Source organism: Ovis aries, chromosome 2 (assembly GCF_016772045.2).
Source record: "Ovis aries strain OAR_USU_Benz2616 breed Rambouillet chromosome 2, ARS-UI_Ramb_v3.0, whole genome shotgun sequence".
Classification (NCBI taxonomy): domain Eukaryota; kingdom Metazoa; phylum Chordata; class Mammalia; order Artiodactyla; family Bovidae; genus Ovis; species Ovis aries.
Window position 1 is genome coordinate 235713164 of NC_056055.1, and position 27930 is coordinate 235741093.

Sequence of the window (27930 nt, forward strand, 5' to 3'; positions counted from 1 at the left end):
CTGCAGGCAGGGCTCTCATAGGGAGTTGTATGGGGGAGGGGTGGTGATGTGGCATCAGCTCTAAGTGGACTCACAGGGCACACTGGTGCCCAGAGCTGGGGTGGCACAGCCCCTTTGTCTCTCTTGGTAGGCAAGATATTCTTCCTCTTCACCACCTCTTCCTTTGGGCTTACCCTCTCTGGGTCAAGAGATGATGGGCACTTGATTCAATTGGTTCCATGGGGCGGGGGGCATCTGAGTTGCCCAGCGGCAACATCAGGACCCAGAGCACTCTGTGCCCAGTGGTGGCATCACCTCGGCCAAACCCTTGGCCTCACCTCCATGCTTCCCCTCACCTCCTCCCCACTGGGCCAGGTGGATACTTGGACCAGCTGCAGGAGAACTGGCTGGCACACATGGGGCTCCCGGCTTGAGGACAAGATCAGTGGGATGGTGGTGAACAGAAAGCATGAGATCCCTGTCCCAGCCCCTCCGCCAGGCACCAGGGCAAGGTGAGCAGTGCTCATTTTCTCTGGGGCCTCCCAGGTAGTTTCAACGCAAGGCCAAGCAGGGTGGAGCTGGGTTGGTACTGGGAGAGTGATGAGGCTGGGAGTGGCATGGCTGGGCCCGCCTCAGAACCGAGTGCATTTGACAAGAGGGTACAGACGCCTGTTAATTTCACGCAAACTGCCTTTGATAGATCTCTTGTTATTTTTGGTGAGTTGAGCCATAAATTTGTGCCATCTTGCTGCCGCAATCTGTTGGGGGGGGCGGGGGGAGGAAGAAAGGGAAGGCAGGCAGGAAGGAGCTCCGCGGAGGACGGGCACGGAGGCTGGCTGAGGCCAGGGCTGGAAGACGGAGGGTAGAGGTGGTACCCACTGCAGAGCCCAGCTTCCGGGAGCTGGGCATCAACCTGCAGTTCTGCCCACTGATCCTCAACTTGAGGTGTGGCTGCTCCAGGAGACATCTGGGAGGAAGTGTCCTTGCACCCCCTTCCCTCCTCTGCCACACAGCCTGCCTCCCTCCAGGGGCGCTGTCCCACCCTTGGCCGCATGCTGCGGGCAGGCCGTTCCCATCATCCAGGCTCCATTCCAGAGGCATGGCCACCAGGTGAGCCTGAAGTCCCCTGAGTGTTGGGCCTGGGGTGGGCAAGAATGGTTTCAGATCCTGCTCTGCCACTGCTGCTGGGTGACTTGGACAAGGCGTGCCCCACTGGAGCCTCAGGACCCCCAGTTCTCTGTGTGTGTCCCTTCCCTGATTCAGCCCCGGTTAGGGCCTAGACTCCTCGTCCTGGCATTCCAGCCTCGCCCCTGATCCAGCTGACACCCGCTTCCTCTCTAGTTCTCTCTCAGCCTTTCAACCCAGGCTCCTACTGGCCCTGGAACCCTCTGCTTTCTGGCTTCTCTGCCTTCGCTTGGGCTGTTTCCCTCACCTGGAATGCCCTTTACCCTGGGTTATCCTTTGCCCCATCCTTCCAAGCACAGCTCAAGCCCTGTCTGCTCCAGGAAGCTGCCCCTCACCTGCCTAACCCAGTCCTAGATTGGCTTTCTCCTCGACAGTCAGGCCCTGCTGTCTTCCTTTGACAAGCCTGGTCTAGTGTCAGGAAGAGGGACCCTACCTGCCTTTTGGGGTATAGACATGGAGGAGGCAGGGCCTCTCTCAGAGAGAGTAAGGGCGAGGCCCAGCACACATGGTACATTTCCTGGAAGATCCTTCCAGCCAGATCTGTGCTGCTAGAAAGCTGTGTGCTCCCTCATGGGATGGGGAGTGGGACTCAGTCCCTCCACCCCCACCCCAGACATCTCAGAGGGGACCGAGCCCCAGTCCATCCATCACACACGTCTTTGAGTCTTCATCAGAATGCAGTTTGTGCCAGGCCTTGGAGTGGCTCTGAGTGAATGAGATCCAAGGTGAACTGGACAAAACTGCCCTCTGGTGGGGGAGAGTGACCACTAGTTCAGTGGGGGTCAAGGCCACCGGCTGAAGTTGCCAAGCCCTAGGTTCAATCCCCGACAGCACCACTGACCAGCTGTGTGATCACGGGCATATTTCCCCATCCCTGTACCATCACCTATAAAATGAGGAGAGTGGAGCTATTGTAAAGAGTGGTGGTGACGATTAAGCAAGAGAATGTGGGTTAATGCTTAGCACAGTGCCTGGCGCATGGTAAACCCCTAATAAATAGGTGTGTGTTGTCAGAACTTAGTGCGATAGGTATAAATATATGTGCTGGATGTCAAGGGAGGAGGAAGAGTGAATGATTAAACCACAAAGGGGTGGGAAGGCTGTCTAAAGAAGGTGATTCTGAGTTGGGTTTTGAGGAGTGAATAGGAATTCACTGGCCTGTGAATTTTTTTCTTTAAATCAAATGGCTTTTTAAATTTAATATAGTAAAAAGAAATATCATCAGGGGAAAAGAAGTATCACTTATCTGAAATAGGAGATAACCAAAGAAAATAAGAGATTCTAGCTTGACGCTCATCCTTTCTCTCGATTTGTTAGAAAAAGAAACCATCAGATACTGGAGATGGTGGTAACGTCTCAGAGTGCACAGACACCTTCTTTCTCATACGTTTGGAAGAATTAAAAGTGACATGAGTCATATAGTTTACCATCTAAACCAGGACATTTTCGAGGTTATAAATGGGGGGAGGGGTACGGTCACTTCCATCAGGGCGGCAGGCCCAAACTGGACTCTCCCCAGCAGATTGGCAAATCATCACTCTGCGGGAAGGAGGCCTGGAAAGGGGCCCAGTGTTATTTTGTGGCACATTTATGCACTTCCCCAAGTCATTGCCCCGGGCAAGGGGAAGGGCTTTCAAGGTAGAGGAAACTGCCCTTGCTGGGGCACGGTGTGTGAACATGCAGGGGACTGGGGGCTATAGTAGACCAGCCTTTACTAGACAGTAGCCCCAGTGGTGGGAGATGGGGGCCGAGGCTCTGACCACTGCCCCCAAACACTGGACCTCATCCTGTTGGTGGAGGGCCTTAAGGAAGCGAGAAGTTAGGCAGCGTGGGGGAAGAGGGATGAGTCAGACGTAGTCCCTGCTCTCCGGGAGCTCCTGACCACGTAGGGGACGTGGCAGAGACCCAGCTAGCTCTGTTGGGAGGCTGGGCAGATAGGCCAACAGCCTGGGGAGGAAGTTGTTGGAGGGGGAACTGGCATTCTGGTGGGGTGTATGTACCCAGTTGCCTTGTACTGCAGAGGTAGGGCCTGGAATTTGTAAGAGCCACCTTCCTCTGCCCTGGCCTTTCCCCCACACCCCCCACCCCCAGATCCTGATACACTGATGAAATGGGGAGCCATGGAGGGACATGACAGAACTGTGTTTCAGGGGGTCAGTTGGTGCCTACTTGGGGCTCTAGGGCCAGTCTCAGGGAGGATGTAGAGAGCCCTGGGAAGGGAGGACTGCTTTGTAGATTGCACTGCTGTCTTGCTGTGGAAGAGATGATTATCGTGGTTATTTTTAACATGTTCATGACAAAGGAGGCTGAGGGGGCTGCACTGTGTAGTTTGGGGGCAGGGTCTGTGGAGCGTGGAGTAGCAGGTGTGTGTGGTCCTCCTCAGATGGCAGAGCACCCGTGCTTACCCCGCCTGCCAGTACTTGGGGTGAGACTAGAGTGGCCCTGTGTGGCTGGGGTGGAGGAGCCCTCAGGAATATCTGGTGCTTGCTGGATGCCTGTCCTGTGTCTGGCCGTTCAGAGCTGGGCCGTTTGTGTGAGAAAGTCAAGGGAGATTGAGATCCTTCCTCAGGGCCTGGGAGAGAGAGGAGCCCAGGATACTCACAGCTACAGCTGGGGAGAAGGGACCTACACGCCCAAACCTCTGTGTAGTCAGTCTAGGGAGGCTTCCTGGAGGAGGTGGCATTTGGAATCTAGAAACTTTCAACAGATTGAGGTAGAGGAAGGGCATTCCAAGAGGTGAGAACACCATTAACAGATGAGTGGAGGGAGGAACATATTTGCATGTTCAAGGGATACCAAGAAGGGGGTGGCAGCTCCTTTTCTTTAAGAGCTTATTATGCTCTAGGTGGCCCATATCTCTCATCATTTAATTCTCACGATGAATTAGGAAGTGTCATCTCTCTGTTCGGTGGGAAATTCAGAGAGGTGAGGCGACTTGCCCAACGGCACTCAGCAAGACTAGGCATGCTTGGGAATCAGCCCTGTGTCTGTCTGGCTCCCAGATCTGTGTCCTTCCCACCGGCCCACTTGGCCTCACAGTGAGTTTGGCTGCCTGGGGGGAGGGGAAAGCAGGCCCTGACAGGTCAGCAGGGCCAGAGCATGCCAGGCTCAGAGGTTTGTGGTGGCTGTAGCAGTGGGAGGCACTGAAGTTTCCTCAGCAGGGGAGTGTGTGTGGCTGGGCTTCCAGAGGGCCGCTTTGGAGGCTACAGACAAGACTCAAAATTGATGCTTTTGAACTGTGCTGTTGGAGAAGACTCTTGAGAGTCCCTTGGACTGCAAGGAGATCTAACCAGGCCATCCTAAAGGAAATCAGTCCTGAATATTCATTGGAAGGAGCTGAAGCTCCAATCCTTTGGCCACCTGATGCCAAGAACTGACTCACTGGAAAAGACCCAGATGCTGGGAAAGATTGAAGGCAGGAGGAGAAGGGGACGACAGAGGATGAGATGGTTGGATGGCATCACTGACTCAATGGACATGAGTTTGAGCAAGCTCCAGAAATTGGTGATGGACAGGGAGGCCTGGTGTGCTGCAGTCCATGGGGCTGCAAAGAGTCGAACACGACTGAGCAACTGAACAGAGGAGACTCAGGCTCGCCTGGGGGAGGGAGGGGTCGATGAGCAAAGGAATGATTAGGAAGAGGTGTAGAAAAAAAGAGAGCGGAGGCAGTGGTGGGTGAGGGAGTGAATGGGGTCCCACGGGAATTAGGAAAGGTGTCTCTGGGGAGGCCCGAGTTGACCTGTATTTTGTCAGAGCCAGCACAGTTCAGTGGAACGTGGCTGTGGGATGAGGCGGGCCGGAGTTCGAATCCCACACGGGCCTCTGCAGAATGAGACCTTGGAGCCTCATTAGTATCTCATTAGTAAAATGGGCAAACGCGCCCTAATGAGGATTAAATGAGCTGGTGCAGAGCGCACAGTGACTGGCACATAGCAGTGGTGTGGTGAATTACCTACTGCGAAGTTATTCAAAACCAATAGGACAGTGGCGAGATTGTTCAGGATTGAGCTGGGAGGTGGGTCTGGCACCTGGGCAGCCAGGTGGGAAAGCTGATCAGTTGTAGGGCGAGGGGCACCCTAGCCCCTGGTCCAGCCAGCTCACGGCACTCACAGTCTGGGGGTGTTCACACCCCTCCCTGGACTGCTCTGTGTCCTCTTGGCCCCGGGTCCTCTCACACCCCGCCCTGGCCTGGGCCCAGAGCCTGCTGGGACCTGCATGTGGCATATGTACAATAAACGTGTGTTTCAGTGGCTGACACCCCTGGTCTTAGCTGCCTTCTTTCCTGGCAGGGAGAACTGGCTTTCTTTGGGGGGGGGGGGCTGTGGTAGGGATGGGGAAGAGAGAGCAGTCAGTGCAGGCCCCGCTGTGTGGCCTTAGGCTTGTCACCTACCCTCTCTGGCCCAACCCAGGAGGCTAGAAGAGGGGCTCAAAAGATGGACCTGGGACATGTTCTGATTTTAAAATGGGGTGGATTCTAGAACCACCAACACCACCTCTGGTTATATGGTGAGGCTGTCCAGCAAATAGGCGGTAAGTGGTTAGTAGAGGATGCAGGCACCATAGGAAGCAGTGTGAGTCCCTGACAAATAAGTCAGGCTGGTCTATCATGTGGCTACGTTTGATGGGCTTGGTGGATGCCAGGTCAGGGATGGGAGGGGGTCACACACAACAGTAATGGCCAAGGCGCTAAAAACAAGCTGGATGAGAGGACTCTCAGCTGGGTTCGCAACAGGTCAAATGGCATTTCCAGAACATTTATTAACAGATGGATGTCAGGCTTGGGGGTGGGCTTGGTGGTGGGGTGCAGGGCAGAGCTGATACTCAGGATTACAAATGACCATTTCCAGTGACCCCCACGGAGTGGGAGGATCTAGGAGCAGTGTGTCCGTTGGTGTTTACTGCTGTCTCTCTGGGCTGGATTCTGTGCTCATGTTCACTGGTGGTCAGGAGGATGGCTCACCCAGCCTTCCTTCAAAGGGCTCACGGGTCGGGGGAAATTCAGTTACCAGATGGAATCATCTGTGATGGGAGCCCATGTACAAGACAGGGCAGCCAGCTCTGCTAGGGGAGTGAGGAATATGACTTCAAAAACAGGAGGTCATTGGATCTGGGTTTTGAAGGTCAAGTAGGAGTTTTCCAGTTGAAGAAGGTAGGAAACAAACAGGTTTGAGAGGAGATGATGATCCTATTTTGGACATATTGAGTTTGGGAACTCCCCCCCATGCCACCCCCCCCCCCATGGGGGACCTGTTCAGGAGGCAGGAAGCTATACAGGAGTGAAGCACAGAGGGCTTCACTCTGTCTTAGGGGAGACAGTGATGTGGGAGCAACCATTTTGAGGGGGTTAATGAAGCCTGGGGGAGCAGGGAAACAGGACAAAGTGTGGACACCTGATGTGGGAAGCAGCAGGAAGACCAACCCGGTCAAGGAGGCAGGGCAGGGTGAGGAGAAAGCCAGATGAGTCAGGGAGGGAGTGTTTCACGGCTGCAGAGTCTGCGGGGCCAAATGTTGCCGAGGAGTCACGTGAGTTGAGGCCTGCAAAGTGTCCTTAGGATTTAGCAACAAGGAGGGCGCTGATGACTCTGTCAAGAACGGTTTCAGCAGAAGAATGTGGTCCGAAGTCAGACTGCAGCAGATTTAAGGTGACATTTGAGGCAGGATGTAAGTGGCAGGTGAGAAACTGGAGTGCCAGCTGCAGACCACTCACTGATGGTGATGAGAAGCCCAGGGCAGTAGCCAGAGAAGCCTGGAGGGTCAAAGGAGGGCTGCCCTCGGAATGGAAGAGGCATAGATCTGCTCCCCGGCTACCACGAGGAGAATGCTGACGAGATGCTGATGGGAGAGACGGCAGGCGGGAGGGATGATAGGCAGCGCGTGGCTGGGGGGCTGGCCTCTGAGAGGACAAGGACTGCAGGAAAGTGGGGAGCTGGAGGGGGGTGGTAAGAAGTCAGGAGGTGTGTGTTGGTTGGGGGACTTCCATGTCAAAGCTTCTGCAGTTTCTCAGTAAAGCAGCTTGCTGCAGAGAGGGAGTAGGTGGAGGTGGGCTTGAGGAGAGAGGTTGAGGTCTGGCTCAGCTGCCGAGGTTGGGGACGGGGGAGGCAGGGAGCCCTGCATGCCCAGTGGATGTGCGGCCCTGAATCTGTCGTGGTGCCAGTTGGCACAACTGTGGATTTCTTCAGCAGCCTGGGGGTGGGCGTGGAGAAGGCGGGTTGTCACAGGCTCCAGGGCCGGGGAATGGCTGAGCGGGTGTGGTGGAAGGGCTGGGTGAGGGGATTCAAGAACTTGCCAGACATGGCTCCAGCATCTTCCTGGTGGCCTTGACAGAGACAGGGCCCAAAGTGAGGCCAGGAGGGATGGCAGATGCTGTTCAAAGGGAGGAAGCCCAGGGGGCTGAGGGGTTGGTGAGGGGAGATGGTGAAAATAAGCCAGATAGTAGTGCCTTCTGAGGATTCTCCACGTCCAAGCAGGGTGCTGAGGGCTTCACTGGCCTCCAGTCGGGAAGTCCTCAAGTCAGCCCTCGAAGTAGGGCGTATACTGAGTATTGTTCTCTGGAAGTCAGAAAACAGGATCAGAGAGCCAAAGACAGTTGCCCAAGGTCATGCAGCTGGTCAGTGTCCACACCCCAGTTAGGACCAGAGTTGCCTGACTCTGAAGCTGTCCTGGGGACAGAGGGCCCACAGGTTTCTGAGATGGTGGAGAAGTTTGAGGGATGAGGAAGATCAGCTGCTAGGACTGGTGGCTGAATCGGAGGGAAGGGTCCAGGAGTGGATGAGACCAGAGGCTGGGCTGAGTGGCAGCTCAGGGCTCCTTGGACCTGCAGGTTTGCTCAGAGTGGCCACTTCCGTACCTGGTCAGGAGGAGCTTTCTCTTAGGCTTGGCGGCAGGGGGCAGGAAGAGTATACAACCTTCTTGAATTCCTTCCAACACGGAGTGCCTGTGCTGTGCTGACCTGGCTTTCAGAAATAGGAGGTGGGGGTGGGGGAGAAGAGTACCTTCTAGTTTGGGGACAGCGTGGGCTGAGCCCTGTCCCAGAATTATGTTCGGGTCCCACCTGCCCCAGCAGCCTCTACACGGGCTGGGTCTTTCTCCCCTGTGTTCATGTCTGCCGCCATGCCCGCTACCCAGCCTATGGGAGGGGGCCTGATGAGCTCATGTCTGAGCAGGAGGGCCTGGCTTTGGAGAAAGGGAGCTCCCAGCCCCTCCTCCAGGGCTGGTGGTGCTTCCCAGGCCTAGACCAGACACATAAATCAGGGCAACCCAGAGCCCAGTGAGGCGGGGCCGGGGAGCAGCCGCAGACCCCAGAGCGCCCGCTGCTCTCCAGCCACAGAGCAGTGGGGCGTTGGGTCTGCTGGATGGAGGCACCTGCCCTAGGCCCTTAGGTCTTGGAGGAGCAGTGTTCTGACCTGTGTCTCCAGATCACAGTCCAGTGCCGCTTGGGCCCCAGGCCCATCGGCAGGACTGGGGGGTGGTCATGACTGCTCACCTTGGCTGTTTGTCCGCCTTCGGGTCAGCCCTTCAGGTCAGGGGCAAGAGGCTGGACTTCCGGCTTAGCAAGCTGTGTCATCTTGGATGAGGCACTTCCCTTCTCTCCGGTCCTCAGTTTTCTCATCTTTAAACGGTGGTGATGGTCCCTACTTCCCAGGCGAGGAGGGTTTAAGGAGATAGGTAAGGATAGCACTTGGCAGAGAAGCCTCCCAGAGCTCATTAATATGAGCAGCCACTCCCCTGCAGTCTCCCCTAGTCTGGCTGAGGCAAGAGGCAGATAGTTGTGAGGCTATGCGTGAACCCGGTGTGGCCTTCTGAGCCTCAGCTTCCTTATCTGTGAAATGGTGGTGGTGGTGGGGCAGGGGGCAGGACGTGATGCGCTCAGCGTCGCCTGCAGTTGGTTCCAGGCCCTCCGGCTGAAGGCAGGCAGACCCGCTCTGTGCCACTCTGGCAGGACAGAGCTGGCCTCTGCTGAGCCCCTGCCACCACCTCCGTGTTCCAGGTGAGGAGCCGGAAGAGGAACCGAAGGTGAAAACCCAGTGGCCAAGGTCTGCAGATGAGCCTGGGCTGTACATGGCGCAGACAGGTAACTCGGGCCCGCCTCCTTTCCTCTGTGGCGGGGGCCCGACTGTGTGGCGTCTGGTGGCATGTGTGCTTGGCGTGTGCCCGTCTGTGTCTGTGTCCTGGCACTCAAGTCATGTCTTTCTGCCATGTCTCTCTGCCATGTGACGCCTGTTGGGGCAGGGCGGGGTCGCCTCTTGAAGAGCCTGTCGCTCTGGGGTCAGGGTAAGAGGATTCCTAGGAGACAGTGCTTGGGAGATACCCCCTGCCGCCGACGCTGTCCCTCTCTCGTAGGCGACCCGGCAGCTGAGGAGTGGTCCCCGTGGAGCGTGTGTTCCCTGACGTGTGGGCAGGGTCTGCAGGTGCGGACCCGCTCCTGCGTGTCCTCCCCCTATGGGACCCTGTGCAGCGGGCCCCTGCGGGAGACCCGGCCCTGCAACAATTCAGCCACCTGCCCAGGTATGCCCATCCTCCCCGCCTGGAATGCCTGCAGGGTCAGGTCCTGCCTAGGACTTGGGCAAGTTCATCTTCCAAAGATGGTTGGTTGCCTCCTTTCATTCAGCAAAACTGACTGTCTGCCCCTGCCACCCCACCACCATGCGTGCCCAGCCCCCACCCAGGGCACTGGGGACACAGATGAATCAGACCAGGGCCTGCAGTAGCGGGCTTGGTTCTGGGCACATCACTCCCCTGATACCTGCATCCTGGTAATCAAGGCGTGTCTTGTTACCCTCACTGTCCTCCTTGTTCCCTGTGCTCTGGCCACACTGGCACCTCTTGCACTTTTCCCACCTCCCTGCACTGGCTTATTCTCATCCTATCTCCTCCACCTCCCCCTGGGCTATTAAAATTCAGCTTGTCCTTCAAGATCTGGGAGAAATGCCACTTTGAAAAAAAAAAAGAAAAGAAACTTTCTCTGACCATCCCCTCTCTCCTCTGACTGCCTGTCCTACTCCCCAGGGAGTCCCCTCTAGACCCTGAAGCCTTCCTTGGTTCAGCATGGAGTTGTTGGGAATGCGCATGCGCCTGAGGGGCCTGGCGGCTTTAGCGGGTCCTGCCCCTTGTGCCTGAGGGAGTGAAGTGGTGCCTAGGCCAGACCGACTCTTGGCTGGGAACTTAGAGTAGGGCTATCCGGGGGAAGGGCGTCTTGGCAACTGGGGGTGTGCAGGAGCTTGCAAAGGGCTGGGGCAAAGCTGTGTTCCGATGTGAGCTCTTTGTGTCAGTGTCCATGTAGAGGGTCATGTCTATTTGTGTGTCCACGTGCTTGGGATTGGGAGGGGCATTCTCTTGCCCCTGCCAGCCTTGTTGGATTCTCGTTCTGGGTCTGGGATGGGGAGGGGTAGGGATGGGGTAAGGCGGGGTAGATCTTGAGCCCTTTCCTGGGCTTTCCTGTGCCCCCAGGAGAGGAGGACCCCTGGCTCCCCTCCTGGGTTGATTCTAGTCTCCCAGGTCGGGTGTCCACAGGCAGTGTGGCCTGTGTGAGTTGGGACTAGAAGTCTGTGTTTTCTACAGTCACCCTCAAAGGGCGGTGTCCTGGGGCCCAGGACAGAACCAATGAGGAGCGGGGGCAGAGCCGCCGGAGCTCCTGATTGGTGGGCGGATGGCAGTGGGCGGGGCCAAGGTGCCGCCCAGCCACCGGCCACATGCTTCCTTGCAGTGCACGGCGTGTGGGAGGAGTGGGGGTCCTGGAGCCTGTGCTCCCGCAGCTGCGGGCGGGGGTCCCGGAGCCGGATGCGGACCTGCGTGCCCCCCCAGCACGGCGGCAAGGCCTGCGAGGGTCCCGAGCTGCAGACTAAGCTCTGCAGTATGGCCGCCTGCCCGGGTCAGTAGCACCCGTGGGCTTCCAGGCGGGCATTGCCCAGCCAGGGTGGGGGGTCGGGAAAGGGGAGGAAGTCAGGTCCAGTACCCTGCCCCTGGGGGACCCCAGGAACTTTGACCAAGCATGGGGAGACCGGCAAAGTCTACCTGCCAGTGTGGGAAGTGACCTGGCCCAGCACGTACTTGGAGTTGGCGCCCCAGGGACCCCCATCCGAGGGGGCTGCTTGCCCGTGCCCCTTCCCCTGAGCTATGCCTTGTTGTTCACAGCAGTTTGGAGCTCATGGCCAGCTGGGCTCTGAGAGGACCCAAAGCTGGGCTTATATGTGGGCAAAGATCAGAAGGTGGTGGCCCAGGGCCCATTTCCCTAGCCAGAAGAGAGTGTGCGTGCCTCAGTGTTGAGTGGAGAGGGTCCTGTGTTCCTGGAGCTGGTGGCAGGCAGGCCCAGGCCCAGGCACCACCAGCTCCCTCTAGCCCCCCTTCATCCACCCCTCTCCAGTGGGTCTGGCCTCGTTCAAATCTGAATACCATCTCCCTTCAGGGCTTTGCCCCCACCCATCCCTACACCTCTTGCTCAACAGCCACCCCTGCTTGTGTCTCCCCATGCAGTGGAAGGCCAGTGGCTAGAATGGGGTCCCTGGGGCCCATGTTCCACGTCTTGTGCCAACGGGACCCAGCAGCGCAGCCGGAAGTGCAGTGTGGCAGGCCCAGCCTGGGCCACGTGTGCCGGGGCCCTCACTGACACCCGGGAGTGCGGCAACCTTGAGTGCCCGGGTGAGTGTGCGGTGCAGAGGCAGCAGGTGGCAGCCCTGGACCAGGGGGCGCCTGGGGCCACTCACGCCCCCCGTCTCTGCAGCCACAGATGGCAAGTGGGGGCCATGGAATGCGTGGAGCCTGTGTTCCAAGACATGTGACACAGGCTGGCAGCGTCGTTTCCGCATGTGCCAGGCCACGGGTGCGCAGGGTTACCCCTGCGAGGGCACCGGCGAGGAGGTGAAGCCCTGCAGCGAGAAGAGGTGTCCAGGTATTGCCCACCGGGCCCTGGGGCTTGGGGGGCAAGTGCCTGGGCCTGGCTGAGCCCCGCCGCTGTACCTGCAGCCTTCCATGAGATGTGCAGGGACGAGTACGTGATGCTGATGACATGGAAGAAGGCGGCTGCTGGCGAGATCATCTACAACAAGTGCCCCCCCAATGCCTCAGGTCAGGGGCAGGTGGCTCTCCCTGCAGGCCCCCCACTCTCCCCTCCACCGACACCCACCATCCCTGCTGTTTCCTTCCAAGCCTCCGGCCTCTTTGAGCCTCCATCCTGAAGTGTGGAGTGAAGTGGGTGAGAGCTGAGCCTCCACATCCAGCCCTCTGTCCTGTTCCCCTGCAGGCTCTGCCAGCCGCCGCTGTCTCCTCAGTGCCCAGGGTGTGGCCTACTGGGGGCTGCCCAGCTTTGCCCGCTGCATCTCCCATGAGTACCGCTACCTGTATCTGTCAGTGAGTGCACCCTGCTGGGCTGGGGCGACATAGGGTCTGTCCCAGACTCTGGTGGCGGGTGGAGGAGCTTGATTCTTGCTCATGCCCATGTGCCTTAGGCTATAGATGCGTGCCCACTTCTGCCCAGCTCTGCCTCTCCTTCTCTGGCAAACTCCTATTCGTCCCTCAATGCCGGACTCTGTTCCCTTAGCCCTAGTGCCTACCTCTGCACCTACAAGCCGCTGAGCTTCTCTGTCATTAGGTGTTGAGTGCTCATCACAGTGTCTGTGTCCTGTGAGTCTGTGAGCTCCTTCAAGACAGGAACAAAGCTGAAATTATTTTTATGTCCCCAGTGCCCAACCCAGGGCTCCCCGTGGGGTAAAAATGGTGTTCGCGAACCTGGCCTGTGTGTACTTATCTGACTGGAGCTGGTATTGTGTTTGTGCTTGGAACTTGTGTTTGAGAGGGAGAGAGCACAGCGCGCTTCAGCATGGATGGACTCCTTTCCATTGGGGAGGTCCCTGGACTGTGTTTATCATCTTTTCTATGTGCATCTGAGCTCCTTCCTTCTCTTGCTACTTCTGTTTCAGTCTTTTTTTTTTTTTTAAGTGTCTTTAGGGATTCTCTCTCTGTATGTCTCTTTCTGAGATTCTCTCTCCCCACAGTCCCTTTGACCGTCTCTATCTGACCTTCTCCCTCTGGATGCGCGTGGTGGCTGAACTGCAGTGGGATGGGCCAGGGGCTGGTCCCAGCTCCTGACGCTTCTGTTACAGTGGTCCCCCTGTCACCTGCAGCTTCGGGAGCACCTGGCCAAGGGGCAGCGCATGCTGGCAGGCGAGGGCATGTCTCAGGTGGTGCGCAGCCTGCAGGAGCTCCTGGCCCGGCGCTCCTACTACAGTGGGGACCTGCTTTTCTCCGTGGACATTCTGAGGAACGTCACTGACACCTTCAAGAGAGCCACCTACGTGCCCTCAGCTGATGATGTGCAGGTACCACTCTGCTCTGTCAAGAGGAAGCGGGGCTGAAGGTTCAGAAGCCCTCTTTTGAAGTGGAGGAGGCCAAGCCGCTATAGCTGAGTCTGCAGGCGGTGTTGCAGGTGTGGCTGTGGCAGGGAAGCTACTGTCCCTGGGGTCGTGACCTCCTGACGCCCACTGCTCTCTCCCCAGCGCTTCTTCCAGGTGGTGAGCTTCATGATAGATGCAGAGAACAAGGACAAGTGGGATGATGCTCAGCAGGTGAGGGGCTGGGCTACCAGGCTTCTTGCCCTGTGGCTCACTCCTACCTCGGCCCCTTACACCCTTTCTGTCCCCAGGTGTCCCCAGGCTCTGTGCACCTGCTCCGGGTTGTGGAAGACTTCATTCACCTGGTGGGCGATGCTCTGAAGGCCTTCCAGAGCTCTCTGATTGTCACAGATAACCTGGGTACAAAGAGGCAGGCTGGGGAGGGGCTGCTGGATGGGGCCAAACGCAGGACGCCATAGGGGAGGGGATTGTTTCCAAGGGCTCTTCCTGTTTTCCTCTCCTGTTCTCCGGGTCCTGTCTTCCCTCATTTAACTCCTTAATTGCGTCTGTCTCTCCATGTTTTCTTCCCATTCCCCCATTTCTTTGTTGTTTCTCTGTGTGTCCGCCCCACCTCTGCATCTGTACCAACCTTGACGTCTCCATCTGCAATCCTGCTCTGTCTCCCCCGCATCTGTCTCTTCCCCGTGACGGTTCTCTCTGTCTCTTATCTCTCTCGGTCCATGGCAGTGATCAGCATTCAGCGAGAGCCTGTCTCCGCTGTTTCCAGCGACATCACGTTCCCCATGCGGGGCCGCCGGGGCATGAAGGACTGGGTGCGGTATTCAGACGACCGCCTCTTCCTACCCAAGGAGGTGCTCAGCCTCTCCTCCCCAGGGAAGCCGGCCACATCTGGGGCAGCAGGCAACCTGGGCAGAGGGAGAGGCCCAGGAACCGTGGCCCCTGGCCCCGGCCACTCCCACCAGCGCCTCCTCCCGGCAGACCCCGAGGATTCCTCCTCCTACTTTGTGATTGGTGCTGTGCTCTACCGCACCCTGGGCCTCATCCTGCCACCGCCCAGGTGAGTCCCTGGGAGGAGGGACGTGGATGGGGCTGCTGTAGATCCCGGCAGGCCCAGGTGAGGCAGGAGGGCTGAGCCTACGCTGGCCACAGAGAGATCCGTCCAGAGCCTCCCGCAGCCTCTTGGACCTTTTGCCAGGCTCTGGACACAGGTGCTTCTCAGAGATGTCCACTGCAGCTCCCAGAGGCTGCAGAGGGGTCTAGGGGGTGTTGGACTGGGTTCTAGACCTCACTCAAAGTCCTCGGCCCCGCTGAACCCTAGGCCTTCCTCTAGCCTTGGCCCCATGGTAGCCTCCTGCCTTTGGTCCAAAGCACCTTCCAGGTTCCCAGCTAGGTGTGCGTGCCTGCTGGCAGGAGCTGACCTCAGCATCTGTCCCCCAGGCCCCCTCTGGCTGTCACATCCAGGGTGATGACAGTGACCGTGAGGCCTCCCACCCAGCCACTAGCGGAGCCCCTCATCACAGTGGAGCTCTCCTACATCATCAATGTGAGTAGGCACCTGGGCAGGGGACCCTGGGGTAATGCAGCAAGGGCAGCCAAGGGCCTGTCTGATGGGGAGGTGGTGTCCCCCTGACAGTGGACTGAACCTCTGACCGGTGGGGCCCTGCCATGGCAGGGTGGGTGGTGATCGGGGTGGTGAGCGCCTCACTCCGTGCTGGACTCAGCTCTTTTGCTCCCCAGGGCACCACGGATCCCCACTGTGCCAGCTGGGACTACTCCAGAGCGTGAGTTGGGCAAGGGCTCAGTGCAGGGAAGGCTGCAGCCACACTACTCCCCCTTGGGTGGGGGTGTCCCACCTGGAAGGCTGGAGGGCAGGTTCCTGGGCACCATCCTTGGCCTAAGGGATCAAGGGCAGACCCCGGGGCTCCGGCTGCCTGCCTCTTGGACGTGGCCTTGCCCTGGGTCTCACCTCTTCTTGGGCAGTGGCCGGCACTGGGGGTGGGACTGCCGAGCCAGCCTGGGGCTCATTCCCCCTCTCCCCGGACCCAAGAGACGCCAGCTCAGGGGACTGGGACACCGAGAGCTGCCAGACGCTGGAGACGCAGGCAGCCCACACCCGCTGCCAGTGCCAGCGCCTGTCCACCTTTGCCGTGCTGGCCCAGCCGCCCAAGGACCTGGTGAGTTGGGAGGGAAGTGCCCAGGCTGGACAGGAGAAGAGGCTCCTGGGTGCCAGGGGCCATCTGTGGCGGTTGGTGGAGGGGGGAACCTGGGTGATCCCACATGGCGTCTGAGTAGGTATATTTGTGGGAGGGCACAAGGAAGTCTGTGCCCCTGGGATGGTGCCCGCAACGATGACACACGCCTGGGGGTGTGTGGCAGTGGGTGATTTGCCTGCATGTACACACACGTGTGCATCTGGTTGTGAGCGGAAGAGTGTGGGCGACATAAATACGCGTGTACGTATGTGACTGAGTCTGCTCCGTGCACGTGTGAAGGCAGCAGTGAGCCCCCTCTGTGTGTACGCGTGACCCAGATGGAGGTGCCAGTCTGTCCTAGACAGGAAGCGGGGGAGGGCAAGGGCTCCCCTGCAGCTGCCCCCCACCCCCGTGACGCATCAGACTGTCTGCCCCTCTACCCTAGACCCTGGAGCTGGCGGGGTCCCCCTCGGTCCCCCTTGTGATCGGCTGTGCTGTGTCCTGCATGGCACTGCTCACCCTGCTTGCCATCTACGCCGCCTTCTGGAGGTAGGTGGGATGGTGGTGGGTAGGGGTGAGGAAGGAGGTGTCCGGCCACCCCAGGTTGGGCACGGCAGCTAGCTTTTCTGTCTGTTCCCACTGTGTCCCCCCACGCCACCCCCAGGTTCATAAAATCCGAACGCTCCATCATCTTGCTGAACTTCTGCCTGTCCATCCTGGCATCCAACATCCTGATCCTTGTGGGCCAGTCGCGGGTGCTGAGCAAGGCAGGTGCAGGCTCACAGGGGTGCCGGGGTGTGAGAGTGGGGTGAAGGGGGGGACGGCACACGCGTGTGTGTGTATGAAACCGAAGTGTGTAGACTCTCAAGCGGGGGTTGTGTGAGAGTGTGAGTGGGAGCTGGTGTGTGTGAGCATCCATGCGGATGTTGGAGACGAGGGTGTGCGTGTTCCAGGGAGAGATGTCTGTGTACATCTGCAAACGTGGAGGTGAGCTGAGCGAGTGTGTGCACGTGTGTTGGACGTGCCTGCAGGCATGAGGGAGCTCAAGTGAAGCCTCTTGCACCCCTTGCCCACGTCTGATCTGTGCTGGCTGTCCCCCTTGTGCCCCCATGGCCCTCTCTACCTGTCTCCAGCCCTGCTGGTGCCAGACGTGTAGCCCGCCCGGCCGTGACGTCGCAGGCCCTCCTGTTTGTCCCCCTCCCTGGCAGCCCCGTCTGTGCGTGGGCAGCCCGCCTGCCACCCTCCCGCCCCTGGATGCCGAGCACTGTGTGCGTGTCACTGGGCCCGTGTCGTGCTGTGTGTGGGTGCAGGAAGACGGGGGTGCCTGGCAGGGCTCTGTGGGGGGTGGAGCTCAGGGGGGTGGCCGTGGCAGCGCCCAGCAGCAGCGGGCGTGGGAAGCCCAGCGCCTCCCAGCCTGGCGGCTGCTCGGGGCCACTCCTTGCCCTTGGTCTCCCCGCAGGGCGTGTGCACCATGACCGCCGCCTTCCTGCACTTCTTCTTCCTGTCCTCCTTCTGCTGGGTGCTCACCGAGGCCTGGCAGTCCTACCTGGCTGTCATCGGGCGGATGCGCACCCGCCTCGTCCGCAAGCGCTTCCTCTGCCTGGGCTGGGGTGAGCAGGGCCCGTGCTGGACCCTGTCCCTGGGCCTCGGGGGCAAGGGCAGCTGGAGAGCTTTGGCCCCTGGTCTGCTCTCTGGTGCCACATGTGGCCCCAGCCCTGCTCTCTGGGCACAGGGGTCAGCTGGGCTGGGGGACTGGGAGGATCAAGGACCCTGGGGATGGGCGGCCGTCTCATTCTGGCTCCCCCGCTCTTCCAGGTCTGCCTGCTCTGGTGGTGGCCGTGTCCGTCGGCTTTACCCGCACGAAAGGATACGGTACATCCAGCTAGTACGTGGGCCTCCCGGGGTGGCCAGTGGGGGTCCATGGGCCTGATAGGGTTCCAGACTTCTTAGACCGCGATCCTGGCCCATGCCTGCTGTGGGCCTTCGGGCTAGTTGTCCCACGTCTGAGCCTCAGTTTCCCTGACTATAAAAGGCCGGGATTGGATGATCTCAGAACCGTTTACTTAGGGATCCGCCTTGTCTGACCCCCGCGGCAGCCCCAGAGCCTTTGTTGGGGGGGTGACCGAGGCTCTGTGAGAGCCAGTGGCTCACTCTCACCCCGTCTGGGTCCTAGCCCCATGTGTGATGTGACCTGGCAGCTCAGGGAGCCCTGAGGGATGGCGTTTGAGGGTGGCGGCAAGCCTCCCTGGGTATCTGATGCCTCCCTGGGTATCTGATGCCTCCCTGGGTATCTGATACCCCATTTCCCCCTTCCTCAGCTGCTGGCTCTCTCTGGAGGGTGGCCTGCTCTATGCCTTCGTGGGCCCAGCAGCTGTCATTGTCCTGGTATGTGCCCCTGCAGTGTCTCGGGACGGGCGTGTGGCCCCAGGGGGTCTGCCTCCTCCACCTGGGGGTGTCCCTGCCAGGAGGGCATCTGGTGATCCTGTCTTCCCCCACTCCCACTCCACTGGGCCCCCAGGTGAATATGCTCATCGGAATCATCGTCTTCAACAAGCTCATGGCTCGCGATGGCATCTCAGACAAGTCCAAGAAGCAGAGGGCCGGGTAAGGGGAGGGGGGTTGTCTGTGCCATGGCCTCGTGGGCAGTGCTGTAGGCAGGGTGGGCCGCAGCCACCCTTGGAGACTCAGGGCTTGATGATGCGACTGGGGCTCCCTGGCCTTGGGGCATCAAGGGTGCAGGCAAGGTGGGCACCTGGTGTGCTCAGCTGCAGCCCCTCGCCCACCCTAACCCACCTCTCTCTCTCTCATCTGCCCTCCCCCTCCCACCCTACTCGGGGCTCACACTGCCCCATCTCCTCCCATTTCCTGTGTGTCTCCCCTCCTTCTCCCATGTCTGTGCCGCCCCCGAGGTCGGAGCGGTGCCCCTGGGCCAGCCTGCTCCTCCCCTGCTCAGCGTGTGGAGCGGTCCCCAGCCCCCTGCTCAGCTCAGCCTCGGCCAGGAACGCCATGTTAGTTGTGCCCCCGTGGGAAAGGGGGGTGGGCGGGGGCAAAAGAGTGGGGGGCAGTGCTCGTGGTGGGGGAGGGAGGAGGGATTCAGCCCAGTGCCCTGGAACTCCTCCCACTCTCAAGGGTGATAGCAAAGGGGCACAGGGAATGAATGTCTGTGCCTTCCAGAATATGCTGGAGTCCTGTGCCCCCCCCACGTTGCTCCCCGCCCCTGCCCCCTACCCCCGGCTTACATTTTATTCAGGCACAGCCACACCCTCCTCCTTACACCCCCACCCTACAGAGGCTCATAGAATCTTCTGCTCTCAGAATTTTTGAGGCCAAAGAACCTTAGAATTAGAATGATAGAATCTTAGAATAAGACAATCAGAAGCTAAGAATGTTCGAATGAGTGAATCAGAGAGTCTTATCATCTGTCATAGAATCTGAGACTTAGAATTTCAGAGGCATTGAATCTCGCAATCAGTTGGAGGACAGAGAAGCTTGGAGGTAGGGAATTATTAGGCTGAGATGTCCCCTGGCAGCTGAGACCCTTAAAATCCCAGCCACACGAGAGCAGAATGAATGAATGAACTCACAAGGGCTTCAGGCCCAACCTTCCACTGAGGCCAGAAGGGCAGCTAACCCTCCCTCGACCAGTGGGGGCCCAGCTCTGGCTTGCTCACCTCCAGGGTCAGGGAGCTCACTGCTGTGGAGGTGGCAGGGACCATCTCCAGGAGCTCCATGTAGTGGAAAGCTCCCTCTCACTTGGGCTGCCATCTGCTTCTCTGATCCAGTCTCTCAGAACTAAGTCAGAAGCCTGGGCTTCAGAGGCAGCCAAGCTGGGTTTGCATCCTGGCTCTGGCTCTGTCTCTGCCCAGCTGGGCACACTCCAGTTTTCTCATCTGTAAATTGGGATAATAATCCCTGTGCCTGTTTATTAGAGTTGTTTTGGTCACAGTGTGACTCATGTATGTAAAGTATTCAGTGTAGGGCCTGGCGGAGCATTGGTGGTTAATCAATGGCAGCTCTCATGGCTGTGATTAGGCCCTCTCTTTAGCCTTGGCTCTGCCCCCCGGGAGTTGTGGAGGCCACTGTGCCCGCTCCCTGCCAGGGTGAACAACCCTGGACCACTCTTCCTAGGACAGGTTTTGGCCCCCTGCCCATGTTTCTGCCTTGTCCAGAGCCATGCCCACTCCTGCCTGCCTCTCCCACCCCAGTGTTCATGAGGCAGAGTGGGCAGGGTGGCACGGAGGGCAAGACTGCCCCTACTGTGCCCTCATCAACTATTGCTGGTTGGGGCAGGCTGACACTGGTGCCTGGATGCCAGGGACCCTCTGCCTTTTTTCTCTGCCCTCCTTTGTCAAGGAGGCTGGGGACATGTGGGTTTGGCCCTGACCCCCGCCCTCCCCCTCCCACCCCCCCACACCCCCACCCCACCCCCTTCACCCCTGCCAGCTATGGTCTTTCTGCCCAGCTCTGAGCAGGCACCCTAGAGCCTGGCACCTCCTCCTTGGGAAACTGAGGCGGAGGAGCCTTTGCCACCCTGGCCCCCTCATCTCCCCTGAATATCTGTGCTTTGTGATGTCCTCCGTCCTCTCCGCCCGTTTAATCTTCCAGTGTCTCTGCCCATCTCATCCCCGCTCTCACCGTGTCTCGCTTTGTCCCTCTCCCTCTCCTCTCCCTCTCCTCCCCTCCCAGAGTCTCTGGGGATGCGGCCCAGGCCTGTGATTTTGTGCAAATTGGGGCTGAAACTCACAGCATCTGTATCTGTCTCCCTCCTCCTCTTCTGTCCCACTGGTCCTCTCCAGTTTCTCCATCTGCCCCCTGATGCTGCCTCCGGCTCCATCCCCTGTGTCAGTGTGTCTGTCCCTTCCTCCTTCCTGGTCCCCCAGTTTTCTGCTCTTTGTCTTTGTTCCGTTTCTCTGCCCCCAGCTGCTCAGCCCCTCTCTGCCTGGGGACGTGACTGGGGTCGTATCGTTGGGGGCCCCGCCAGTCTCGGGCAGCTCAAGGGCCCCAGGCTGAGTGCAGGCCCAGGCTCAGTCCAGCCTGGCCCCCAGGAGGGTCCCCAACGGACCGTCTGCCTCGTCCTCAGGGCCTCGCTCTGGAGCTCCTGCGTGGTGCTGCCCCTGCTGGCACTCACCTGGATGTCTGCCGTCCTGGCCATGACAGACCGCCGCTCCGTCCTCTTCCAGGCCCTGTTCGCGGTCTTCAACTCTGCGCAGGGCTTTGTCATCACGGCCGTCCATTGCTTCCTGCGCCGAGAGGTGGGCTGGGCCTCTCCCGGCCCCGTCCACCCCCGCCCGCGATCATGCCGGTCCCTTGCCGCTCCCCATGGTGCAGACGAGCGCAGCTGGGGAGGATTAAGGCCCAGACCAGGCCCCCATTTGGGCAGCTCTTGGTGTGGAAGCTGATAACCTGGGCAGCCTTGGCCCCCCCTGGGGCTCCTTCTACCCACCCCCCTAGGCTGGATACACTGCTTTCCTTCCATGCCCATCTGGGTGCCTGGGGTGGAAGGCACAGCTCGCCGTAGCCAAGGGGCCCTGTGATGGCCTCAGGCCCAGCAGACACCTGCTGTCCCCAGGTCCAGGACGTGGTGAAGTGCCAGATGGGCGTGTGCCGGGCTGATGAGAGTGAAGACTCCCCCGACTCGTGTAAGAATGGGCAGCTGCAGATCCTGGTGAGTGAGGAGGCCCGGGCAGGGCACAGGTCAGTTCTGAGTGCCCCCTGCCCTAGACCCCTCACCTTCCCCTTCCCTCTTCTCTGTTCCCATCTTTCTGGGAACAGAGATCAGGTTTGATTCTGGCTCAGCCGCTGACAGCTGAGTGGCCTTGGGCAAGTCCCCCCTTCAGACATCCCCCCCTCTTGGATGGGGCTGGAGGAGACCACACCGGGGAGCCCCTCTGCTCTGTTGGGCAATGTGCCACGGGCAGACCTTCTGGCTGGGTAGGGAGGGGCCTGAGTTCCCTCCCGCCCTGATACATGGATCCTCTCTCTGCCTGTCTGCTCTCTCCCTCTCTGCCTATAGTCAGACTTTGAAAAAGATGTGGATCTGGCTTGTCAGACTGGTGAGTGTGCCAGGGCAGTGCTGAGAATGGCCCCAGAGAGGGGGATGAACAGGAGGCCCCCAGCCCTACCGTGGGATGCTCCGATGGATTCTGGCTGTGGGGCCCAGCTTTTGAGTCAGGCAGCCCTGAGCTGGAGTCAAGGCTGTGAATACCACCCACTATATGACTTTGCGTGGACAGCTTACTCCTGGAGCCTCACTTATAAAGGAGAGAAATCTGTTCTCCTAAGGTGGATAGGAGCCTTAAATCAATTAGGGGACACCAAATGCCTAGCAGGGTGCTCAGCACAAAGTGGCTGTTATGTTATTGTGTCATTTCCATGATTCTTATCAGAATCTCCAAGTTCTGTCACCTAGGGCGGAGCTGCCCAGGGAGCAGGGAGGAACAAGGCCCTTTTGACACCCTTGGGGCTGTGGGGTCAGAGGTCAGGACCTGCACCTGGGCACCGTGGGGGCTGGGGCCTTGGCTTCGTTCCTTGCTCTGCCTGGCTGTGGACCTCGGGGATAGTCACTGTCTTAACCCCCGTGTTTACCACCCAGCCGTCACTCCGGGACTCAGTTGCCTGCACCGTCCAAGCTCAGGGCCTTGGTACCTGCCCAGCCTAGGCAAGGGGACATCTGGGGGCTCATGCTCCCCCGGACTGACTTCCCTCTACTCCTGCCCCCAGTGCTGTTCAAGGAGGTCAACACTTGCAACCCATCCACCATCACGGGCACGCTGTCCCGCTTGTCTCTGGACGAGGATGAGGAGCCCAAGTCCTGCCTTGTGGGCCCCGAGGGCAGCCTCAGCTTCTCACCGCTGCCTGGCAACATCCTGGTGCCCATGGCAGCCTCGCCAGGGCTGGGGGAGCCACCACCCCCCCAGGAGGCCAACCCCGTGTACATGTGTGGAGAGGGTGGCCTGCGGCAGCTGGACCTCACGTGGCTGCGGCCGGCCGAGCCGGGCTCCGAGGGGGACTACATGGTGCTGCCCCGGAGGACTCTGAGTCTGCAGCCTGGCGGCGGGGCTGGAGGTGGCGAGGATCCCCCGAGGGCCCGGCCTGAGGGCACCCCCCGGCGGGCCTCCAAGTCCCTGGGCCATGCCGAAGCCTACCCCAGCTTCCTGTCTGTGGAACACTCGGGCCTGGGGCTGGGCCCTGCCTATGGCTCTCTACAGAACCCCTATGGGATGACCTTCCAACCGCCACCGCCAACACCCAGCGCCCGCCAGGTGCCAGAGCCGGGGGAGCGCAGCCGGACCATGCCCCGAACCGTGCCTGGCTCCACCATGAAGCTGGGCTCCCTGGAGGTGAGGAGCTGCTGGGCCTGGGGCTGGGGGTCAGAGGCCTGCCCCAGGGCGCCCGTGACTTTGGCAGCAGCCGGGAAGGGACAGCTGGCAGCCTCCCCATACAAAGTCCCAGGAAGTGTGCGTGCTGTGGGTTTCTCCTCCGTTGATGCCCGCGGTGGCTCCAAGGGGATCCTGGCTCCTCTGAGCTCCTCAGATGGGCGTGGTCTCCACACACTGAGGGTGCCCTTCTTGAAGGTGCTCGCATTTGCTTGTGTGCCTGTTTTGGGGTGAACCGGTCAGGGTGGGCCCTCCTTAAAGGGGCCCGTGGCTCAGGCCTGGGGCCTTATTGCTAGGGAAGCCGTATCTAAGAGCTGAGAACCTGGGCCTCCAAGTCCCTGAGTTGAGATCTGAGTGCTGCTGGATCAGCAATGAGATCTGGGGCCCAGTCTCCCCTCCCCGAGACTCACGTAACCTCTTTTCGCCCTAATCTCTCTGAGCCTCAGTCTCCTCATTTGTAAAGTGGGGATAACGTAGCAGCCTCTTGGTAGAGTTGTTGTGAGGACTAATTGACAGATATAAAACATTTATCTCTGTGTGGAGCAGGTAGAAAGTGCTAGATAATTGAGGAGTGCTACTGTTACCATTCCTGAGATCAGCCTCAGGCACTGCCCACAGGCCTATGGTAATTGCCTCGCTCTCCCCCCCCCTCCCCCGCCCGAGAAAACAGAAGCCCCTCTCTTTCCCTGCCTATGTGTTTTCTGTGGCTGCCCTGCCTTCTGTCTGGCTCCCTCAGGCCCACTCCCTGCAGGGAATCACTGGCAACAAACAGTTGATAGTGACCCACTGTAGAACTCTAGAACATTCTAGAACCTTCATTGGCAGGATGAGGAAGGTGTGAATGAGAGAAGGGGCAAGAGTCACCACTTGGGCACTGTTGGCTGCTCATGTTTGGGCCCCAGAAACCGGCTTCCCATCCTCCCTATGGAGAAAACTAAGTTAGCAGCTAGAAGGTTCGCAAGTTTAGTTTTTCCTCCCAAAATGTTTCTTGAACATTTGGTGCCTGCTCCTGCCGCAGATGGCAGAAACAGGAAGGCGTCACAAAGACAGAAAACTCTCGACATGGGCAGTGGGGAGGGGAGCGCTCAGCATCACGGCAGGTTTTGTTCTGTGGACACCTGCCCATGCTTGGGTCCCTGAGGAGGGGCCAGCGCTGGGCTCCTTGTGTGGGAGGTAGCTATAAACGTGGCAGAGTCTTAAGGGGTCAGGAATGACGTCCAGAATTCTGGTGTGGGCAACTGTGATGGGGCGGGGGAAGTTAGAGTTTATTCTGTTGGGCGCAGCTGTGTGCACGGTGTCTGTGGACATCAGGGAGCAAGGAGGAATCCCACAGCCTCTGAAAGTGCAGTGTGACCAGAAATGGGGAGGACACGCATGGGCACGTCCATGCACATGGACTGGGGAGAAGGGCCGGGGAGAGTCCAGGGCAGAGTATGGGGGCCTGGAGTTGGAGAAGTCAGGGTGGGGGTGGGTAGCTGAGAAAGAGTAGGCAGGGAGGTGGAAGGACCAGGAGAGGGTGTAAACCAACCCCAGTGGTGGTGAGTGTGTGCAGGCCTGGGACTGGGGAAATCTAGATGGTTTTAGCCATTTTAGCCACATCCTTGAGGACTTGTGGGCAAGTCCCTTCTCCCTGGACCTGTTTCCCTGGTACAACCTGGGAAGGTTGGTCTTGGTCTCATGAATGCTCCCATGCTGACATTCTGAGACGCTGAGGACTTCTTGAGTGGCACTGGATGTGGCATAGGCCACTGGGGCTTGAAGGTGGTCTTGGGCAAGTGAGAGCTGGGAGAGGCATGAGGGAGGGAGGCGGGGCCATTTGGCAGGAAAAGGGGACAAAGTGCAATCGAAGGAAGGCTTCTGTGATGCTAAGTCCTGTATCTCCAGCAGGGTGGAGGCTTCCAGGGAGAGGGGAGCCTGTTGGTGTCAGAGAGGATGGGGCGAGATGGGCCAGGACAGGGACTGCCTCCGGGGCACAGAGGAAGGAGGGTCTGCCCTGCGGTCTGGGGTGGGGATCCGTGTCCCTGCCTTGTTGGAAGTCTGCACTGTGGCATCTGGCCGCTGTGTAGGTGCACGTCTACACGTGCCCACCCGCGTGTACCCTCTTGGGGTGGGATCGCACTTCAGTGCTTCATCTCTCATGCCTCCACCCCATTTCCACAACCTCAAGGACTGCCCTTTAAAGGATTCCTAACTCCTGGGCCTAGGCAGGGGGACAGACCCCGAGGGAGCAGACTTCCTGTCTCTAAAGCTCCTGCACTTGGTTAAAAAGTTCTCTTCTCCTTCACTGCCTCCTGGTTGCTCCTTCTCAGCGGAAGAAGTTACGGTATTCAGACCTGGACTTTGAGGTAAGTGCTCAGTGCACGTGTGTTTGAATTGTGTGTGGGGGGATGGGGGGTGACTGGCCATAGAGGGTCCCCTCCTAAAATTAATCCAAGCGCCAGTGCACAGCCTAAGCCCATGACAGTCCCTCTGCTGACCAAGGCCAGAGCTCTGGGGTGAAGACCAAACCAGGCCTTGTCCCAGAGGGGGGCCAGCAGCAGGCAGGGATGTGGGGACCCAGGCGCTGAGTGCCCCGTGGGGAGCACCTCTGCTGACGCCCTGTGGCTCCCAGAAGGTGATGCACACCCGGAAACGGCACTCAGAACTCTACCACGAGCTCAACCAGAAGTTCCACACTTTCGACCGCTACCGCAGCCAGTCCACGGCCAAGGTGAGAGCTCCTCCCGCGGCTGCCCCTGCCCAGAGCTGGGGGCCCGACCCGGCACAGTGGCTCCTGCGGTCAGACCCTGAGCCATGGTCCCCTGTTGCAGAGGGAGAAGCCGGGTGGGGGTGGGGTGTGTGTGTGTGCGCGCGCGTGCGTGCGTGCGTGTGTGCGTCCCTGGGTGGGGCGGCCAAATGGAGCGTGTCCAGCATAAGTACCCCAGATTGGGTAGGGGTGAGGTGGCCCATAGGGCACTCATTTTCTCCCTGCCCTCCTCCCCAGCCTCAGCCTGCCTCACCAAGGGCCTGCCTGTGGCATAAGCAACAGTCTGGGGTTTTTCGGGAGGTGGCGGGTATCAGTGGGGTCTCCCCCAGGATCTTGAGGAGGATGGGCAGACAGGAGACATGGTCTCAGGGGCCCGCTCTGAGCACAGGAGTCAGGAACCCAGCTCCGGAGCCAGTGGGTCTGGATTTGAACCTCACTTGATTGGTGGTAACGTGAGACATCACCGGCCCTCTCCTTCGGCCTCCTCAGTTGGTTCTTCTGTACAATGGGTGAGAGGGTATTGGCCCATCTCCACTGGCCCTTTTTGCTCCACCCACAGGAGAAGCCCAGTCCAGGGGAGCGTCCCGGCGTGTCCCAACAGCGGCGACATCAGAGCTGGAGCACCTTCAAGTCTATGACGCTGGGCTCGCTGCCCCCCAAGCCCCGAGAGCGGCTGGCCCTGCACCGGGCAGCAGCCTGGGAACCCACAGAACCACCGGATGGCGACTTCCAGACAGAGGTGTGAGTGCCACGCCGGACTGCCCACTGCGTATAAATATTATATATCTCTCTATTTTCACACTCCACTTTGGAACTACCCAGGAGCCAGCGCCCCCTCCCCTCTCCCGAGGGCTGGGCAGGGAGGCACAGTGGACTTGGCCAGGCTGGGGGAGCCAGACATGGTTTTGCTGGGGGGCTGGGGCCCTTCCCTGTTTCTCAGAGGCCCCTCAGCTCCTGGAGCCCCATCTTCACCCCCAGCCTGTCTGTCCCTGTCCCGGGCTGGGGAGGGGGGAGGGGAACTTTGTTGGGAATAAACTTCACTCTGTGGATTTTGCTTCTGAGCTGCTTGTTTCCCCAGGAGAAGGCCCAGCCCTGGGACCCCCAGCTTTGTTCCTCTCTCTCTGTGATTCACCTCTCTTGGTCTTGACACATTGTGATGGGGTCCAGCTGGGAGGGGGGTGGCCTGGGCTATGACCCCATCTTTGCCCCTGACTCTCTGGGTGACCCTGGACACATCCCTTCCCCTGTTGGGGTATAAGCAGATTGGGAGTGTAGGGTGGGGCCCCTTGAAGCCAGACTTCCTCAGTGGCTGTAATGGGCATGGCTGCCTTTCACTGAGACCCAGAGGCCAGGCAGAGCTTAGTGACCTCAGTTTTCTCATCTGTGAAACGGGGATGGTGACAGTACCTACCTCATAGGGTTGTTATGAGAATGAAACAATGTAACAGATATAAAGAGCTTAGTAAGTGCCTGGCACATTAGCTGTTGTCCGAGATACTTGGTCTCCTGCTATGCTCCGTGTTAGAAGCTTCACGCCCTCGGCCTGGACCCCTCACCACAACTTTGCAGGAAGGTTTTAGGCGGCTCATTTTGTGGATAAGAAAATGAAGCCAGAGGTGGGAAATGACTTGCTCAAGGCCACAGTCAGAGGCAGGGCTGGGACTGCATCTTTATCAACACTCTCCTAGTAGGACTGGAAGCTTGAGCTCAACTTGTGGGGACCCAACCTTCATGGTTGCAGGAAACGTCAGGGAGCCGGGTGCTGGGGGAGCCTCAGGTTCCGGGGCTCAGGTGGATGTGGGGAGGAGCGGCCAGGGCGGCTCAGTGCCAGAGGGCAATTTCTGGGGCATAGTCTTTACAGGCCTGAGTGAGTGGACGCTGCTCAGTTCCCAGGAATCTAGAAGTGACCGGATAAAATCAGTGTGGAGATGTGTTGCTCTGGCTCTTCTGTGGTTAAGCAGCCTGGGCAGAGGCCACAGGTACATCTTCTGCTCAGTTAACGGCATGGGCACCTCTGAGACACAGGCGCAGCCCCTTGGGGAGCTGACCATCTCTGGGGTGGACATGTCAGAGGGAGGGATTAGGTGTGGCAGGGGACTGAATGGGAG

General features: G+C 59.2%; 1 protein-coding gene across 14 annotated transcripts in view; it reads left to right on the forward strand.

Moving 5' to 3' along the window:
- Positions 1-26871, forward strand: part of ADGRB2 (adhesion G protein-coupled receptor B2) — a 36664-nt gene extending 9793 nt beyond the window's left edge. For 2 of the 14 annotated variants that reach the window (XM_027965367.3, XM_042245006.2), the window contains exons 3-30: positions 9152-9235; positions 9505-9669; positions 10868-11032; positions 11635-11799; positions 11882-12049; positions 12124-12225; positions 12401-12507; positions 13281-13475; positions 13653-13721; positions 13799-13907; positions 14235-14565; positions 14946-15051; positions 15246-15289; positions 15556-15682; positions 16146-16249; positions 16365-16467; positions 17160-17310; positions 17516-17585; positions 18019-18085; positions 18219-18304; positions 18610-18708; positions 20781-20952; positions 21270-21365; positions 21714-21753; positions 22421-23040; positions 25386-25421; positions 25688-25786; positions 26382-26871. In XM_027965367.3, the coding sequence (XP_027821168.2) occupies positions 9152-9235; positions 9505-9669; positions 10868-11032; positions 11635-11799; positions 11882-12049; positions 12124-12225; positions 12401-12507; positions 13281-13475; positions 13653-13721; positions 13799-13907; positions 14235-14565; positions 14946-15051; positions 15246-15289; positions 15556-15682; positions 16146-16249; positions 16365-16467; positions 17160-17310; positions 17516-17585; positions 18019-18085; positions 18219-18304; positions 18610-18708; positions 20781-20952; positions 21270-21365; positions 21714-21753; positions 22421-23040; positions 25386-25421; positions 25688-25786; positions 26382-26567 (3866 nt within the window). In that variant the 3' untranslated portion in view covers positions 26568-26871. Of the gene's footprint in view, positions 1-9151; positions 9236-9504; positions 9670-10867; positions 11033-11634; positions 11800-11881; positions 12050-12123; positions 12226-12400; positions 12508-13280; positions 13476-13652; positions 13722-13798; positions 13908-14234; positions 14566-14945; positions 15052-15245; positions 15290-15555; positions 15683-16145; positions 16250-16364; positions 16468-17159; positions 17311-17515; positions 17586-18018; positions 18086-18218; positions 18305-18609; positions 18709-20780; positions 20953-21269; positions 21366-21713; positions 21754-22420; positions 23041-25385; positions 25422-25687; positions 25787-26381 lie in introns of those variants that run through there. The other 12 variants (XM_027965368.3, XM_042245007.2, XM_027965370.3 and 9 more) reach the window with 9 other exon arrangements.
- The last annotated feature ends 1059 nt before the right edge of the window (positions 26872-27930 follow it).